Source organism: Vanessa tameamea, chromosome 9 (genome assembly GCF_037043105.1).
Source record: "Vanessa tameamea isolate UH-Manoa-2023 chromosome 9, ilVanTame1 primary haplotype, whole genome shotgun sequence".
NCBI classification, from domain to species: Eukaryota; Metazoa; Arthropoda; class Insecta; order Lepidoptera; family Nymphalidae; genus Vanessa; species Vanessa tameamea.
This window is the reverse complement of record NC_087317.1, coordinates 5,070,873-5,088,063: the sequence shown is the minus strand read 5'-3', so window position 1 is coordinate 5,088,063 and position 17,191 is coordinate 5,070,873. Positions and strand designations below refer to the sequence as shown.

Here is a 17,191-nt window from a genome sequence, read left to right as displayed (position 1 = left end):
ACGTATTTACTCATTTTTAATCAGTACCCAAAAATGAAGTTTCGTGTTTGCAACTTAAAAAATGACTGACTCCCATAAAAACTTTCAACCCCTATTTCACCCCCTTAGTGGTAGATTATCTAGAAACGCTTAAATACGTATCTACTCATTTTAGATCAGTATCCCAAAAATAAAGTTTCATGTTTCTATCTTAAAAATGACTGACTTCGATACAAACTTTCAACTCTTATTTCACCCCCGTAGGGGTAGAATTTCGTGGGTGTCATGATATGTTAGTTTATAAGTGTACAGCCTAAAATATAAGTTTTAAGTTTCTAGTTCTAAAAATGACAATACTTGCAACAACTTACAACCTTTCATCCCCCTTTTCAACCTTTAACAGCACTTTTTTCCAAATAAAAAGCCTATGTCCTTTCTCAGACTCTAGACTATTTGTGTACCAAATTTCATTTAAATCGGTCCAGTAGTTTTGGCGTGAAAGCGAGACAGACAGACAGACAGACAGACAGACAGAGTTACTTTCGCATTTATAATATTAGTATGGATTTGACGCACACCATAAACAAAAGAGTTGAAGCATCGCATATTTAAGTATCGTTTACGAAGTAGAAACGAATTTTGAAGAATGATTTTTTTTTGCCTGATTAAAATGTACAGAAGCGGGATACAAAAAGTTTTATAAGCAGATAAAAAGAGGCGGTAGCGCCGCGGATCAAACGATGTCTTGTCACGTAGGGAACATTGAGATAATACTACTGCTCAGATAGGGCGCTTTATTTTTTTTGCCTTCTTCTTTTTAGAAATGGACAAAATTATTATAAAAATATTATACACATAATAATATAAAGTCCTGGAACGTTCGGTTATTATGACGTTTCAGATGCTCCGTTGAAAACTAAAATAGGTGGCTGGATACGTGACCGCATCGAATGTTGTAGGTGTGAATATTATATTAACGATTATATACGTTCGTTATCTGCAGTTTGATCCGGAGGGCTTCGGCGAGATTCCGTGGCCAGACTTCCTACAGACTCTTCAACATCCTGATTTTATAGCGCAGGTGCAACCCCACAAGCGTGAGGTAAATACACAAAAGTTAAACTACCTCGAAGCAATATAAAAAACATAATATTTAAAGAGTGAATATGGTTTAATCAATTTCAAATAAAATATTGGAAAGTTCCACTAATCCAAACTAGATAAATATTTATTCAATATAAATATTAAGAAACTTTTATAACATATGTCGGTAACATAAACTTTCATCGGAAATTTTAAATTGTGATATAGTTAGTTATAGAGCTCTGTGCTAGTCCGTCTGTATTTGTTACGTATACTTCGTATTGTTGTATTCCAGTTTAAAGGATGAGTGAGCCAGTGTAACTACAGACACAAGGCATATAACACCTTAGTTCTCTAAGTTAGTGGTTTATTAACGATGTTAGGGGTAAATAATAATAATACTTGTTAATATTTCTTACAGCGCCAATGTCTATGACCGACGGTGATTACTTACTTATGGCCCATTTGCCATTCACCAACGAAATAAAACATTATTAATATTATATGCTAAAGTTTACGAAGGCATTTATTTTTAATTAGACTTGTGCGATAACGAGATTAATAATGTAAACCGGTAGTCCGGTTTATCGAAGTCCAGATTACCAAAACTTTGCTGTATTTGTTTTTATTATATATGTTGATGTCTCTTTGTGACAGTGAGCATTTATAATATTGGTCCAATTTCTTTGCCTGTCTACCTAATGCATTTACACCATTTTTTAAAATGTTTAACAGGTTGTAAGTATGGTATACTTTTTTCAGATACTGTTAGATAAAGCTCGTAGTGCGACGAGTCCAGCAATCACTTTTCAAGAATTCGTAAATGTGGTAAGTAGTAGTAAGTAGTTAAATAAATAATATGTATGTAATTCATAATTGATTAAATTTAGCACAATATTATGTCAATAATATTACATATAAGTCACTACTAAAAACTAAGGTCGTAAAACGTTTCTTTTCACGACTAATTTTTTATTACTGCTCGGGTTACATTATATTGTATCGGTTAAAAAACTATATTTTTTGTTGAATTTAAATCTTTATTCTCAGCAGTTTAAATATCTCTATATTTACATATTTTACTTAGTGCATTAAAAAGTATAATCATGTAACTAATATATAACCCGATTCTGTCGCAGTGTGTGGACGATAGTGACTTAAATAAATAGAAGTCTTATTAAATCACGGACTGAATCATTGGGAACAGCTTTGGTTACATTAAAAGAGATTAAGTCACAAACCATAAAATACATATAGTATGTTGTACATACAGATAGAGCCTCGCCTCTATCATACTTATACATATCAGACCTCCTTTTATTAGCTTACTCGTAGAAAGCATATTACATTGCGCAGGGCGTGTTATAGAGCACAAGTGTGTGCAAGCTCAAATACACTCTCTAAACCCTAACTCTAATATATATAGAGATATATAGATATATATATATATAATAGCTTAGTCGCAAGACTGCTATCTGAAGCAAGAGAACGTTGAAATGCTGCCACGTTTAGATTCCGGAACTGTAACTGAAAAATTATCGATCAAAAACGCCAATAACTTTGTATTGTTGACTCGAGATTTGAATTCAGGATTATGTAACCTTATAAATTGGCCATTAGAACAAGAAAGCCGTCGTAGTCATTGTATATAAGTACATATTATAATGCATAAATATTAATGTAGTGATGAGGGAGAATACTTAAATTTCTTTCATTTGTCGGATAAAGTAAGGTCGTTATATAACCCATAGCGTCGTCCTCGATATACAAGACACCTAAATTAAGATCCAAACGCCGATTACGTTTAGCTTGCGCACGTTTAAAAAAAGTGAGTCTTGATAACAAACTGTACCAAAAAACGTTTTAATCAACTAAGACAAGGAAAACTAAACGAAAAAGTTACGGAAATAAAACGCGTTAGGAAAGGGTCCGCGTTCTTATCGGGTTTTTACCGTCGCGCCTCGAAATAAGACGAGCTTCAGTACGATTTATTAGACGGACATTTATTTTTTATACTAAAATATATTATCTTAAATGCGTATTAACGTTGAGCATGATCGTTAATTATTTCTTGTCATGAAAATTCTCAATAAGCTACTTCTGTAGTTATTTGTTTTTAAAAACATAATGTTTGCAACTCAAAGTTATACTTATACTGGTTATATTGATTATTACTTGAAGTAAATAAATGAAATGTGTATACCAAATTAAAATGTATTTATATCTTTATTGAATCACATAAAGTTAATAAATGAGGTAATGGTAATGGCTCTTTTAATATAAAAATACCCAAACTTATAAATCTCATCATGGTCGTAAAATTAAACTTGTCACGATGATCAGATAAAAGGTTTCAAGTTAATTTAAGAGGCGTTTTAAAATAATTAGACGGAATGATTAAGGCGCATACATCACTATAATGTCAAACGCAAGGTTACCCTCGATTAATTATACGGGTACATTTCCAGCAATATTTGCATAAAGGAATCTTAAGAAGCGCTTAATTATGTCGACCAAAAGTGCCCCGTAAATTATTACCATCTCAGGCACGCGGTATAAAAATTAAGTTATTCGGTATTTCAAGAAGATTGTAAAACGTATCGTACGCTTTATGTTAAAATTATAACTTTTAGAAAATTGTTGGCATGTTAAAATATATTTTCTTATAATTTTATTTTTCCGTATTCTAATGAAAGCATATGAAGATTCTAATATTAGAATTATATTATTATTAATGTCATAAAAATTGGTAGTTTTCATGTATTTTGGTAGATTTCATTATTTCTCATATATTTATTGTTTATTGACATAATTACTTCTTTAAAATAAATTTTGTTATTAAGCAAAATAATAAATGCATTCCAAGGAAATAAGTATTTCGATAAATGTTATAATGTCAAGGAAAAATCGTTTTGATATATTAATTTATTTTTTATAGATTTCATCTCATAAAACATTTTATCTAATACCGTATAAATAAAAAAATTGTGTTTGTTTTAATGTTACCAATAAAATGAAATCGTTAAGTTGACATAAAACGGTTAACGTTATCGAGGGTAACGTTTATGATGTTAAGGCACCTTAAATAAAATAAAATAAAATTATTAAGGTCTGCACTGACGACACCCATTGTCGTCTTCTGGATATAATTTCTTAGTCGCATCAAAAATCTTTTGCGTACAATTGAATAGATAATCGTAAATCAAAATTAAATTCGACGTATAAAGACACAACGAGGGACAGTGGAGGCTCGTGGGCGTCTGTGATGCAGCATTCTTATGCTAATCCGACGATCCACATTCGAACGGGGTGGGCCAAATTGTTATTTATATTGTCACCTCCTCTTTTTTGTTTGAACTTACCAAAACTCCTCGAGTAAATTACTGTCTGACTTCATTTCGATATTTCATATTCTAAATCTTCTTTTATACATTATTATACTGTAGAGTACATACATACATATGTATATACGTTTGTATCGCTGGGTTTATCAATTCATTAAACGATATATGTACATATTTCCATATTATATTATTTATGTCAAAAGATACAGGTACTGTACAAACGCATATTTGTTTTTGTAAATATGAAGTCTCTATTAAATTTTTTTATTACAGATTAGTTATGCTACAAAAATAGATGATGAATGTTAAAATGTTGACTTGTGTTAAGTTCTTAGAGAAATTGGACGCACTCGTCAAGAAAAGCAATTTCCTGTCAGGAAATTAGTTCACTCCATTATGGCAATTTAGCTGCAAAATGTCTAAAAGTAAAGTATACACATTTTGTATTGTTGGTTGTTTAAGTTGTACATATGTGTTTGAATGTTGGGTTGCGTCGAGAAGCTGAGTATTACCTGTCTCATAGCACAAAAAACTTGAGCGCCGCCGCAGACCTTTAATCAATTTATGGGGCGCTAACTGGAACATGGAAAATGTATTAAAGCTCGCTGTGGGAACGAGCCACACGCCAAACACTTTAGAATACTCATAATATTATATTATTTCTTTTGAAGAAGTTTATCTCTTGGATACAATCAAATATATTTAAGATTTAATCAAGGTATACATTGCTTACAGTTTCGCAAGCAATGATAGGTATTTGAGATTATTATATATTGTTCATGTTATAAGAAATATTAATTCATAAACAAACATAATGTCGAATCTAAATAATCTTTATCGTGAGTTAAGCAATATAATTTATAAACATATTAGAACTTCACGGTGCGTTTCGAATCCACATATCTAAGGGACAAAAACAATTACTTAATAAAACACACCTCAATCAAAATTAATTGCTTTACGCATTAATCTCTTTATCTTCCCTCACCTACAAAACAACGTGTCTGTTCTCCGAGGTAATGGAAGCAATCATTTCAGATAAGATACCTCTAATGTGAGAAAAGGTAGACGTTCGGCTCGGATCGTTAATTTAATTTGAAATAATAAAAGTTATATCTATCATTTATCACTTTCGACAAATTTATTTTTAAATGCTCACTTCGATGTCCTTCTTATCTTCCACGGCAAGGTGGTAGCAAAAAGACGACGAAGTCTTTTAACGTTCGCGTATGCGTGCTGCTGTCAGCGAGATGTCAACTCTTCATTAATATGGGTAGTGGTAATATACATAATATACTCGTAAAAGTAAAGCCGTAGTATACTTACCCGTAGTATAGCGCATAGCATACGAAAGACAAAGTAAAACTTTTAAATTAAGATGGCTAAAGCCGACTCGTTTAGGACCAAAGCTTATCTTAAGATATCGTAAATTAAAAAATAAAATTAATGTAACGCCCAATTTGAAGTACCTAATTCGTTAGCAGGTCCTGTCGCGGGATGCATTCCTCCGTCAAGTAGGTTTTCGTGTTCTTTCGGACTGTCCGTCCGTAACTCACCTGGTATCGGTGCCATCTAAATTGAGATTTTATTGACGATTACTGTTCTATCGGCGGTATCGTTGCGATCTTGGCGCCCGGACGAACCTTTGCCACATCGTCGTCGGCCGCTCCGATTCATTATCAGATTCAATGACGCTTTTTAACAAATGTATTAAGCACTTTTACTAAATAACATTTAAATATTTAGGCATATATGAATTATTTAATTGAAAACATCGGATTTGAGATGTTGCCATCCACCGCATTACGTAATTTAAAAAAAAAAAAATTAAATTCATTTTTGGGTCAATAAGCAAGTTTTGGATTTATATTTGGATGTCGATATGTGTATGTATAGTAAAGAACATTTTTGATCAGTGATTCAAGCATCAATTTCGTTATATCACCTATTGTTTCCAGTCGACAATTCGATTTAGATATTTAAGTTATCCAGAGTTGGAAATTTAATCTTGTTTTTGACGAGCCAGCCGATAGTCATCTCGGGAGATGTGCATTAAGATTAGCATACAAAGGCGATGTTATAGATATGACAGAGCATTTGACATTATCAAAAATGTAAGTTTTTTACTGAAAATATCGAAATGCGCGTGCCATTAATATTTAAACAATGTTTATTAAACGAAGTTACTGGATTCTGAATAAGGCATCGGTTCGCAACTGATAATGATATAGATCGTCGTTAATTGTGTGTATTTAACACATTCATATTGTGATTGATTTTGATTTAAAAATAAAATCATACTGATTATTAAAAACAGATGATAATAAATAAAATTGGTGGGTTGGTAGCGAGTTGGTCAAACATTGGTAATTATATAATTGGCCTTCTGAAACAATATTGTCTCCATCGATTAAGGTTTTTAAAAAATATATTATTTTTAAAGATAACGCTCTCTCATAATTTGTTGTTTATAAAAATATTCCAAATACATTCATTGTCACGATATAATTTAAAAGTTTTAGTAATAATAAATGTTTCATCCCTCCGAAAAGGCCCCAGGAGGACAAATGATGATAACCTTGGAGGTCACCGTAGAGAATCGTCGGCAGGGGTTGATGATTCGTGTAATCGTAACGATTTTTTTCGATGGACCACACCACAGCAAATTTACAGTCATTTCACGGACGGTGGTCACACACACCTGTATCCAGAATAGTTTTTACGAAAATGAGAAGAAAATCTGACGATTTAATTATATCATTATCTTATTGTTTGATTATGTAATTTTATTATTATATTTCCTCGGATGTGTTACCTTTTTTTTGAAACTTATCTGATACCTAAAAAATAATAAAATAAAATTTTGATTTTATAACGAACTGAAACTGAAACTGAAAAAGAGGCTGTATAAATAATATTATTGTGATGAGATGCTTTTATTTAAACATTACACACATTATTGTCTAAAAATATTTATGAAAATACATTTTATATTTTATAATAACGTACATGGATGATACACAAACCGTGAATGTGAAAGTCATAATATGAAAAGGTGCGACAAGGTACGATTCGAACCGTCTCGCTTTATACTACAAATTGCATATTCATTTAATATTTATAGCCGAAATCGTAATTGACACATATTAAATATATTAATTGTTAATTCAAATATTGGTACTGGTGTTACTAACACACACCTTTGACAATTCATTAGAAATAAAAGTGATGCGGAAGTTCAATAGATAATTGTAGAAAATGACATGTAGCTATATCGTTGTATCGGTGAATGAACTATTGCGAATATAATGTGGAGGTGTCGCTCGTAAAGATTCCAAAACGGGCCCTCTCATAATGATGGCGCGCCCGGTGACATCACCCGGTGACGGCTGTGAACATGACACCAAATAAGCGCTAGTTTCAAACCTTCTCCGACTCAAAATGACATTTGAATAAGATAAATAAAAAAGGCGTAATACAACAATTGAACAGTTAGTCGAAACGATGGCGCCCATGGAATGCCGATGCTCACTATATTTAGCAAGCTCGCTTGCCTGTGTATCCAAATGAATAATATCATACGAGAAAACAGAAGTTAAGCGGTGCGTATAAATTAGCAGATAATCGTCCGACTTCACCTGTCGATACCCACGCTCCCCTGTGCATGTATACCGATGTCAGATTTACGGTAGAATCTTTTACTATCGTATCTGAAGCACGTGCCTATCTTCCGCTTAACGCGAAGGTATAAATAAACAAACAAATTACTGTCTGAGGAAGCTTTCAAGAATACTCTTTTGGGTGCCATTTTCTAATCATTATTTACAAACGTGTATCCTGTATGTCGGTGCGGAAAGCTCGAGCGGTTCATGAAATCGTTTACAGGCCAGTAAAGAGATAAGACAAGGGCTACGCCAGACGCGTCCAGGACTAAATATTTACAGTGTGACTGCGAGGAAACATAAATAGTGTACGTCCGACAGTATTCGTTAGTGCTGTTAATTGGATTCGTCATACTGCCTCGAGCGTGTGTTCGCCGACGCCGTGGAATCACCTCGGACAATCACAACAAGCCCAAAATAATGTTCAGAGTCCAATAAAACAATATAACATTTATAATCGAACAAAGATCAAACAATCTTTATATGGCGGATTACACGCAAAACCATTAAACACCTTATAAAAACATTGTAAAAGTAAAAGTATAAAGTCTGTCCCATTGCTGGGCTAAAGTTTCCTCTCTTTTTGAGGGGATGATCTAGATCATCATCAGGAGCTCTAGAGCTGGGTAGTAAAAAAATACCTATTTATAATTACAAATTGAATAATTATTTAATTTTATCCAAGTATGCAGAAATACAGTGAAATATAAATTTTAATAATAATCTTACTCAAAATATATTCCGCGGATTGTTATAAGCCTATAGTTATATACTAGTACTTAATTATATAAAAAACGAACATAAATTTAAGCATTGCAGGTCATTGTTTTGAAGTATGCGGGTATAAATGGTATAATTTCATGGCGGGTGAACAAAGCAATTAGTTAGCGCGACGTGAGAGTAGCGAGAGGTAGATACCATCGTACCACCGCCACAGCGCTGGGAGCTGGTCACACACCATGTGCTATTGTCGTTCCCACGAATTAATGTGGACTTTTACATTAAAGGCTAATTTCGTAGTCTAGATTTGTATAAATTTAAATGGATTTAATTTTGTGATTTAAGAGGTTAATGACATAGCATACATTATTTTGATAAATATCTTAAATAATTATACTTTGAATGGAATGATTTCATAGACAAATTAAATATGTATGAATGAATTATACGAAATATTATAACCTAACTCGTTACATTCGGTTGATTATAAAGAGTTTATATCCAAACCTTTTAACAGAATACTTATGTTAAAGATATTATCAGAATTTAAAAGTTATTTAGATTATATAGGTCATATTTTTTTTGTAATTATGTAGTTCGATGAATTTTTTCAAGGATAGCTAACAAACAGGCTGCGCAGACGCACGTATTTATTAAGCGTATTAGCAGTGATGCATCACCGCACCTTTCTCACGCCCACGTCACAAGCCTTTCTTCATCCTCACTATACCGTATTGTTCCTACTCAAATACCTAGCTCTTAATCACGCTATTGACTGTAATTCGCAGCCCCAAGTCCTAAAAACGTACGTATAATTATTAAAATTATAACGTTCAAAGCGTGTGCGTAAATGGCTTGGGTGAGCTGTAAATCTATCGATATGATACTTGAACTGAATCACATCTTGAATGCTTTTAGCGCAAACGGAACTAAACTTATCCTCCCTCGCGCCACACAAGATGTTCCTTGTTCCTAATCCGCCATTACTGGGAAAGCGTCATAAATATACCATAAGCCGTAGTCCGACCGGACACAGTGTTCAATTGTTCCTTAGCACTAATGCGATGTTTACCTTACATTAGTCGCTACAGAAATAGACGTCTTTGTTCCATATTCGCAAACTGAATAATGACATTTTGAAAAGAATTTATGATAACGCAGTGGTGGCCCGTCGGCATTTTAATCCGAGGCGACTATTCACGTATTGTCAGCTCTGTAAAGTAGGTTCATTGCAATTATTGTACTTTGTCACTACTTCCGAAGCTTATATGTTATTATATTATAGAGCTTGTATGAATGAACGTGGTAATCTCAGGAACTAGAAATTCGGTTTGAAAAAATATTTTTGCATTTTAAATTATGTATTCACGCTACAACATTTAGGAGCGGAGCAATACCATAAACGTCAATCAGGTAAATATATTGGTATTTTGGGACTTAAATTATGTGTATGAAACTGGTATGGTATTATCCCAGGTGACTCAGTGGTTAAAACACGTGAATCTCAACGACGGCTCAAATCTGGGTAAATGCCGTTGACTTCTTTGTACTTGATTTTTTTTTTATAAATTATTTCATGTTCTGCGGTAAAAAAGATCTGTGAAACCAGCATTTGACATTTGCCACAAGTATATCCACCAACCTACATTGGAATATAAATGAATGATAATGAATTGTGAAATATATTCTACTCAGGAGATGAAGAGGCCCTTAGGTCAGCCGTGAAAAACTCACAGGCTGTTCCTGTAATAACGGTAGTAGTACAACTACGTAGTAAATAAAGTATTGTTTGTACGTACTATTACTATGAGTATAAATAATAATTTACAACATCATTAAGTGGGGCGATATTTTGGTAGCTTCAAAATTCATACGTTAATTAGATCGTTAGCCGATAAAGTGAGATCACGCTTGCACGTCTGCATGTGGGTAGACAATAGACGAGGGTGGGCGGAGCGGCGGCCAAAACGCGAGCCTACGCGGTCACCGCCACCGCCCTGACCTGCAGCATCGCACCGTCAAACGTGACTGTCTAGATATCGCAACACTCATTGCCAAACTCGATCGATCGATAAAATAATTTTGTGTCTATAAAAATAGATAAAAAATATAAAAATACATTTAAAACCGTTTATGACGACATCGTTTAGAACAACATATCGGTTATATTGACCAAAATCAAAGGTCCCGACTGAATGCTACATAACAGTCTTATAAAAAAAATATTGCTTTTTACGACATTGCTTACTACGACATACCGCATTATACGACCACATTTCGCTAATGTTTTCGAAAAATTATATCTGTAGAACAACCAGCTGATCCGTATTGTAAACAATTTGAATAGGCACAGTGTAATTAATGGTCAATGGCTATTATCGTAAAAGTCGTAAAAGTAAACACGTGTCGAGTTCAGGCACAAAAGGTTTAGGGTCTTTTGTAATTCTTAGAAACAAAACACACGCATTTGTACACAAGACGCACCAAAACACAGTGTTGAGTTAATTGTGAAACTGTCAACATGTCGGGAGCAAAAAGAAAGCAGATTAATATCGAAGAAAAGTCGCGTATTATTTCAAAGTTAGAGAGCGCAGTTCCAAACAAAGACTTAGCAAAAGAATATGGCGTATCACATTCGACAATTTCCACCATTTGGAATGAGAGGGAAAAAATTCAAAACCTCTATGACAAAATCTTTTTGAAAATGAAACGAGCCCGGACAAAGAAGCATACGAAGATTGAAGAAGCTTTGTTAAAGTGGTTTAAATATCAAAGGACAAATAATGTGCCAATAAGTGGACCAATTCTTCAACAAAAAGCAAACGATTTTGCTCAACGTTTTGGTGAAGATTTTGTTTGCTCGTCTAGTTGGATTCAACGTTTTCGGGCTCGGCACGGCATTGTCGGCGGGAAAATAAGTGGTGAAGCTGCCAGTGTTGATAAAGGTGCTGTAGAAGATTAAATGACGCAAAAGTGGCCCATGTTATGCGAAGGCTACACACCAGACGACATTTTAACGCGGACGAAACCGGACTTTTTTACAATATGACACCAGGCAGGACTTTAAAGTTCAAAGGAGAGAATTGTTCGGGAGGAAAAATGTCAAAGACGAGACTAAAGATCATGGTTGCAGCAAATATGACAGGGTCCTGTAAAAAGAAGCTTTTAGTTATTGGGAAATCTAAGAAACCAAGATGCTTTAAATCAGTACGCTCACTGCCGGTAACGTATGAAAAAAATGTGAAATCATGGATGACATCGGAAATCTTTGAAAGATGGTTGTGACACTGGAACGCCGAATTAAAAGCAAACAATAAGAAAGTTCCACTTTTGGTTGATAATTGTCCTGCTCATCCAGCTGTTACTAATCTAAAGTTCATTAAACTTGTTTTCTTACCACCAAATGTTACATCTGTATTGCAACCTATGGACCAAGGTGTAAAAGATGTTTAAAATCTCATTATAGAAGAATGCAAGTGTTAAAGTTAATACAAAACTTTGACAGTAATAATCAGAATAGCTTTACGGTTCTTGATGCCACCTTGATGATATCAGACGAATGGGAAAAAGTTTCACAGAAAACTATAGCTAACTGCTTTAGACATGCAGGTTTTAAGGATCTTCCAACAGTAACCTCAGATTACGTGACTGACGATGACGAAGACGACAACATTTCTTTATTCGAATTAGCCCAAAATTTACGACCTGCTTTATCTACTACTGAAGCAGACGAGTCCTTGATGTAGATAGGTCTATTGCGACTTGTGCACCGGCTACGGAAGATGATATTGTACGAGAAGTTCGAGAAGTTCAAGAAGAAAATGACAAACAGGACGACTCTGAAGAACAATTTACAGTGCCTACTTTAAATGATGGTCTCAATGCTGTTAGTGTATTACGCAAAATTGTTCTTTTTTATGAACAGTTTCACGTGCAGGAAAATTATAACGATAAGCTGATTAAACTCCAACGTGAATTACAAAATGTATATATAAGACAGAAGTGTTCCAAACAAACAAAAATTACAGATTTTATGCATACATGAAAATGACATTGTTTTTTCTGTAGAATATTAATTAATTTTATCAACAGACTGAATTGAACGAGTTTTAAAGGAAATCCAAGCATTATTGACCGAAGTGTAGGAGTTTCTAATCGACGATAATAATTCACTGGCCCTAGTGTCCAAACTTAACATTTATTTGGATACTGTCGCGTTATTACTAATATCACACAGTGGCGCGCGTTCGCTTAGAAGCGGTGGCTGCACCCCCGGGGACTTTGTCGGCGAACTCCCGCTGTTCGCGTCTCCCACTTACGTGAAAAATTACACAAATAAACACCATGTAGACGCTCATAACAAACATACGAAGACAAAAAAATGTACTTTATTTCCTTGGGTATAAAATAGCATTTTAAATGTACGCTTTCATGGTTTTTATGTCATTTAAACCTTATTGGTGTTTATTTGTCACCCGTACAACAAACATACTGGGTTCTTCAGTACACGTCTCAATATAGAGCTTGGGAGTGTGTCGAGCGGTCCCGGTGGCCTACAGTGATATATCACCAAGGACGTTAATAAATAAAGGACAACCGCTAGTTAAGGACGTCTATTTAATAAAGCCGTTTTTGTATAAAATGTCATACCCTAATTTAGTTATTTATGATATACGTCGTGTTAATAAAAGTAAACATAAATAAAATGTATGGAATAAAACCTTTAACTTATACTGTAATTTATAATATAAAACTTTCGTATTATAAACCAATGATATTATACATGTAAAAAGAAGATTATAAACGAAAGGCGTTTTAATCAGACATTCTTTCCCATAAATAATCTCATCTGTGTGTAAACAATTGTCAAGCTCGGATGGATAGGGATGTACTAAATCGGGATATAGTCGAAATTCCGATGAAGTCATCAACAATAGGAAATCAATTCGTCATCGATCAAACGTTGTGATCTACCGTCGTGACAGGTGCGCGGTATCGCATCGCTACGCTCTGGATCGATGGCGATTCGATCGATTATTTATTTGATATTATTAAGGCCACTATCGTTGAGAGAACTTTGGTCACGTTTATTACCAAAAAATCGATTCTAAAATCGTGCGGAATATTTTGGATGGATTAGATTACATTTAAAAAGTAGTTGTCGAACCTTTTGTTTTATAAGATTTGTTGTAGATTTAATGGTTGAAATCTTATGATGGATGGATGGATTGTAATAAAAGCTAGGACAACAACGTTGCTCTAAAGCGGTAGATTATATACTATAGTTTCCGTAGATTACTACATTTATGTATTCTATTCGTTAGCTAATTTCTATTTATAAACTACTTATGTAATCCTGGCATTCGTCGCAAAACGTCTTTAAATCTTTATGTATAAAATCATCTCTTATGAGTAAATTATTATACTCGCGCGTCACTTATATGTTTATGGCACAATGTGAGAAGCCAAATTATCATCGCCTTATTGGTATGGGAACTCGTACGAAGTAATCAAAGGAACTTTAATGTTTTACACTAATTCAAACAAAGGAGGATGACTTTTATTTGGTTTATTTACTGCGTTATATTAGACTAGAACTAAGGCAAAATTAGGATCGATTTTTAATCGAAACTTGTACAGACTTTTTTTAGTTATACTTCAATAACGCAATTTACATTAACGACCGTCTGCGTAGGTTTGTTCGCTTCCCAAAAACTTTAGTTTAAATAAAATAAAATTAAATGACTTAAAAATATCATAAAAAGCACAAAAACCTACATGAATAATTAAAACTAGCTCAATCGGGTTTTTATACAAATGTTTAATATGTACTCGTATCTATTACAATATTCAAATGTGAAATGTAAATAATTTTAGTAATTACTACAATCAAAGCTATCATCAGACTAAAGGACATCTTTTATATTGCAAAACGGAGTGAAGATATTTACGAGGATGAAACACTTGCATCTTAATTGTGGTTCTGGTTTTAAAATCCTGGCCACTGAATTATTAAAGCTCTAATTTTTTTTTATAATTCATCTCGTGCTCAGTGACGTAGAAAGATATCGTAAGGAAACCTGCTACTTATATGTCGGAAGAAATTCTGACATTAGTATATCCGCTGACAAGCAGTAGAGCAGCGTGGTGGAAGAACAGTTATTACTTATTTACGCGCTGTTGCTGTATACAAAATTATTCTCTTATTGCGACTTTTTAAATACCATTTAAACATTTTTACAAGTTCTTATTTTTTAAACTCTATAATATATGTAACTCAAATTTGTCAATAATGAAGTTACAACCGTCTAAATACTTCAAATTAAACTTTTTTTTGATTAGATCATATCCCGAGATCGGTCTTGTCACCCATTACACATTTATTTAAAAAATAAAGTAGTATTATAATTAGAATATCGTGTATGACATCGAAAATTGTAATTAATGAATACATGTGTCTAAAATTAGTTTGTACGTATGTTGTCACTGTACTTTAAGTATGTGTGTTGGTGTACAATTGCAAAAAGACACAACAGCCTCTGTAGATGCACAAATCAAAGACGTTTAACCTATTGCGCATAGCTATTAAGCTTAGGAAGCATGTACTGCTATTCCTGTCTTGTCCCAGCGTAGGTGTTCCCGGAACGCAGCGGAAGTGCCAGTCCCGAGCCGCCTCCTTATTAATGGCCTGTTTAGACGAGCTCCTTTGTTACTCGCTCACGTCGGCGTCGCAACACTTGGAGTGTTGTGCTAGAAAAATTTAGTTCACTTTTCTTGTCACTGATAGAATATAATAAATTAATCGTTAAAACAAATCTATTTAAAATCAAACGTTTGCGTTTGTGTGTGTGTCTAATTTTTTTTTAGTAATTAAAAAGACCCAAATACTAGTTCTTCAAAAATAGTCATAACTTACATGAAATAGTCTAAAATACTGTTATGCATTTAAAGCCCAACTAGGATTTCAAAATAATAATAGACTATTTTAGCTATATTTAGTTGATAGATTATCGCCTACTAAATATCCTTGGCTTAATCATTAGTTAATGACCCTGCTTATATATCACAGTAGAAACGTCTTTAAAACTTTTGATGCTAACTTTAACGTGACAGCGTCGGACGTAGTCATGGGTTCGATTTCCGCCGACAATCTATTTTCAATATCAAAGCAGTCATATGTTACAAAAACACACAAAGTGTGTACTTAATATGTTTTGGAATGATTATATAGATTTAGAATTAATATAAAGTGTAAAACTAACTTTCATTATAAAACCTAACCTATTTTTTTGTATAGGTATTTTATACACAATATCTGTACCGTATCGGCAGCGAACTGTAAAATGATATTAAAATCAAAAAATAATTCAAGCATGAATCATTGTGCACTAGAGTCGGGTCCGGTGACATTCGCAAGGTCGACTTATGGCCGGCTCGCGTGCACTATGTAATCTATTTTAGCTACAAAAAATCCGTTACGACGTTATCTGTATAATTTGTCATTATAAATCTAAACAGGTACATAATCGTTATAAAGAAATATTTATATATGCATACAATTCCGTAATTTCCCCCTTAAACGACTTGATGTAATAATTTTTTTGCACAATTATGTTGAAACAATACTTTTTTTACTTACTTTATACTTTATTGTACACCACAAGGAGCGAAAAAAAAACATGGATGCGACCTAAATATAAGTAACATACAATTTTGGGGACTACTTTGAGTATTACACCTGGATTGTTCTTAGTTATACAATTTTATATAGTATCTGTGGTTATTATTGTATCTTTTTTAACCTTAGCTTTTGGTTGTCTCAGATAAAACATACTTAATTTTAAGGCCTCCTCTCCTTTTGAGGAAAAGGTTTGGTGCTATTTCCACCACGCCGCTCCAATGCGTCTTGGTAGATACACATGTGGCAAAGTGTCATTAAAATTAGACACATGCAGGGTTTCCCCACGATGTTTTCCTTCACCGCCAAGCATGAGATGAATTATAAATACAAATTAAGCACATAGAAATTTAGTGATGCTCGCCTGGGCTTGAACCCGCAATATCGGATATATGCACGCGTTCTAACCACAGGACCATCTCAGCGTAAATAATTATATAAGTAGTTTAAATTACAACATTTCGGTACGACATAGATATAAATATATATAAATACTTTAGGGTTGCTTAACTTAACTTTAAGTGTAAAAAATTAAACAAATATAAGTATAATAGTTCCTCTAACAACTTTCCTAAAATAATTTATCTATTATTATTTTTAAACATAACATCCATAAAATAAACAAAATGTGAATTTCATTTATTTCCATGCATTGCTTACCGCAATGGACTAGAGTAGATGATTGCTCAATTACCAGGACCTCCTTAGTAGAAGTCATGACATCT

The 17,191-nt window shown here is 33.6% G+C and overlaps 2 protein-coding genes across 4 annotated transcripts in view; both read left to right on the top strand.

Moving 5' to 3' along the window:
• Window positions 1–17,191, top strand: part of LOC113394933 (rhomboid-related protein 3) — an 82,124-nt gene that overhangs the window by 3,252 nt on the left and 61,681 nt on the right. For all 3 annotated transcript variants that reach the window (XM_064215883.1, XM_064215881.1, XM_064215882.1), the window contains 2 exons: window positions 983–1,081; window positions 1,825–1,890. In XM_064215883.1, coding sequence (XP_064071953.1) covers window positions 983–1,081; window positions 1,825–1,890 — 165 coding nt within the window. The remainder of the gene's footprint in view (window positions 1–982; window positions 1,082–1,824; window positions 1,891–17,191) is intronic.
• Window positions 10,904–12,241, top strand: LOC135193421 (tigger transposable element-derived protein 4-like). The gene is given in 2 exon segments (XM_064215834.1): window positions 10,904–11,733; window positions 11,844–12,241. Coding segments are annotated over 2 exon segments (822 nt in total). The 5' UTR covers window positions 10,904–11,309.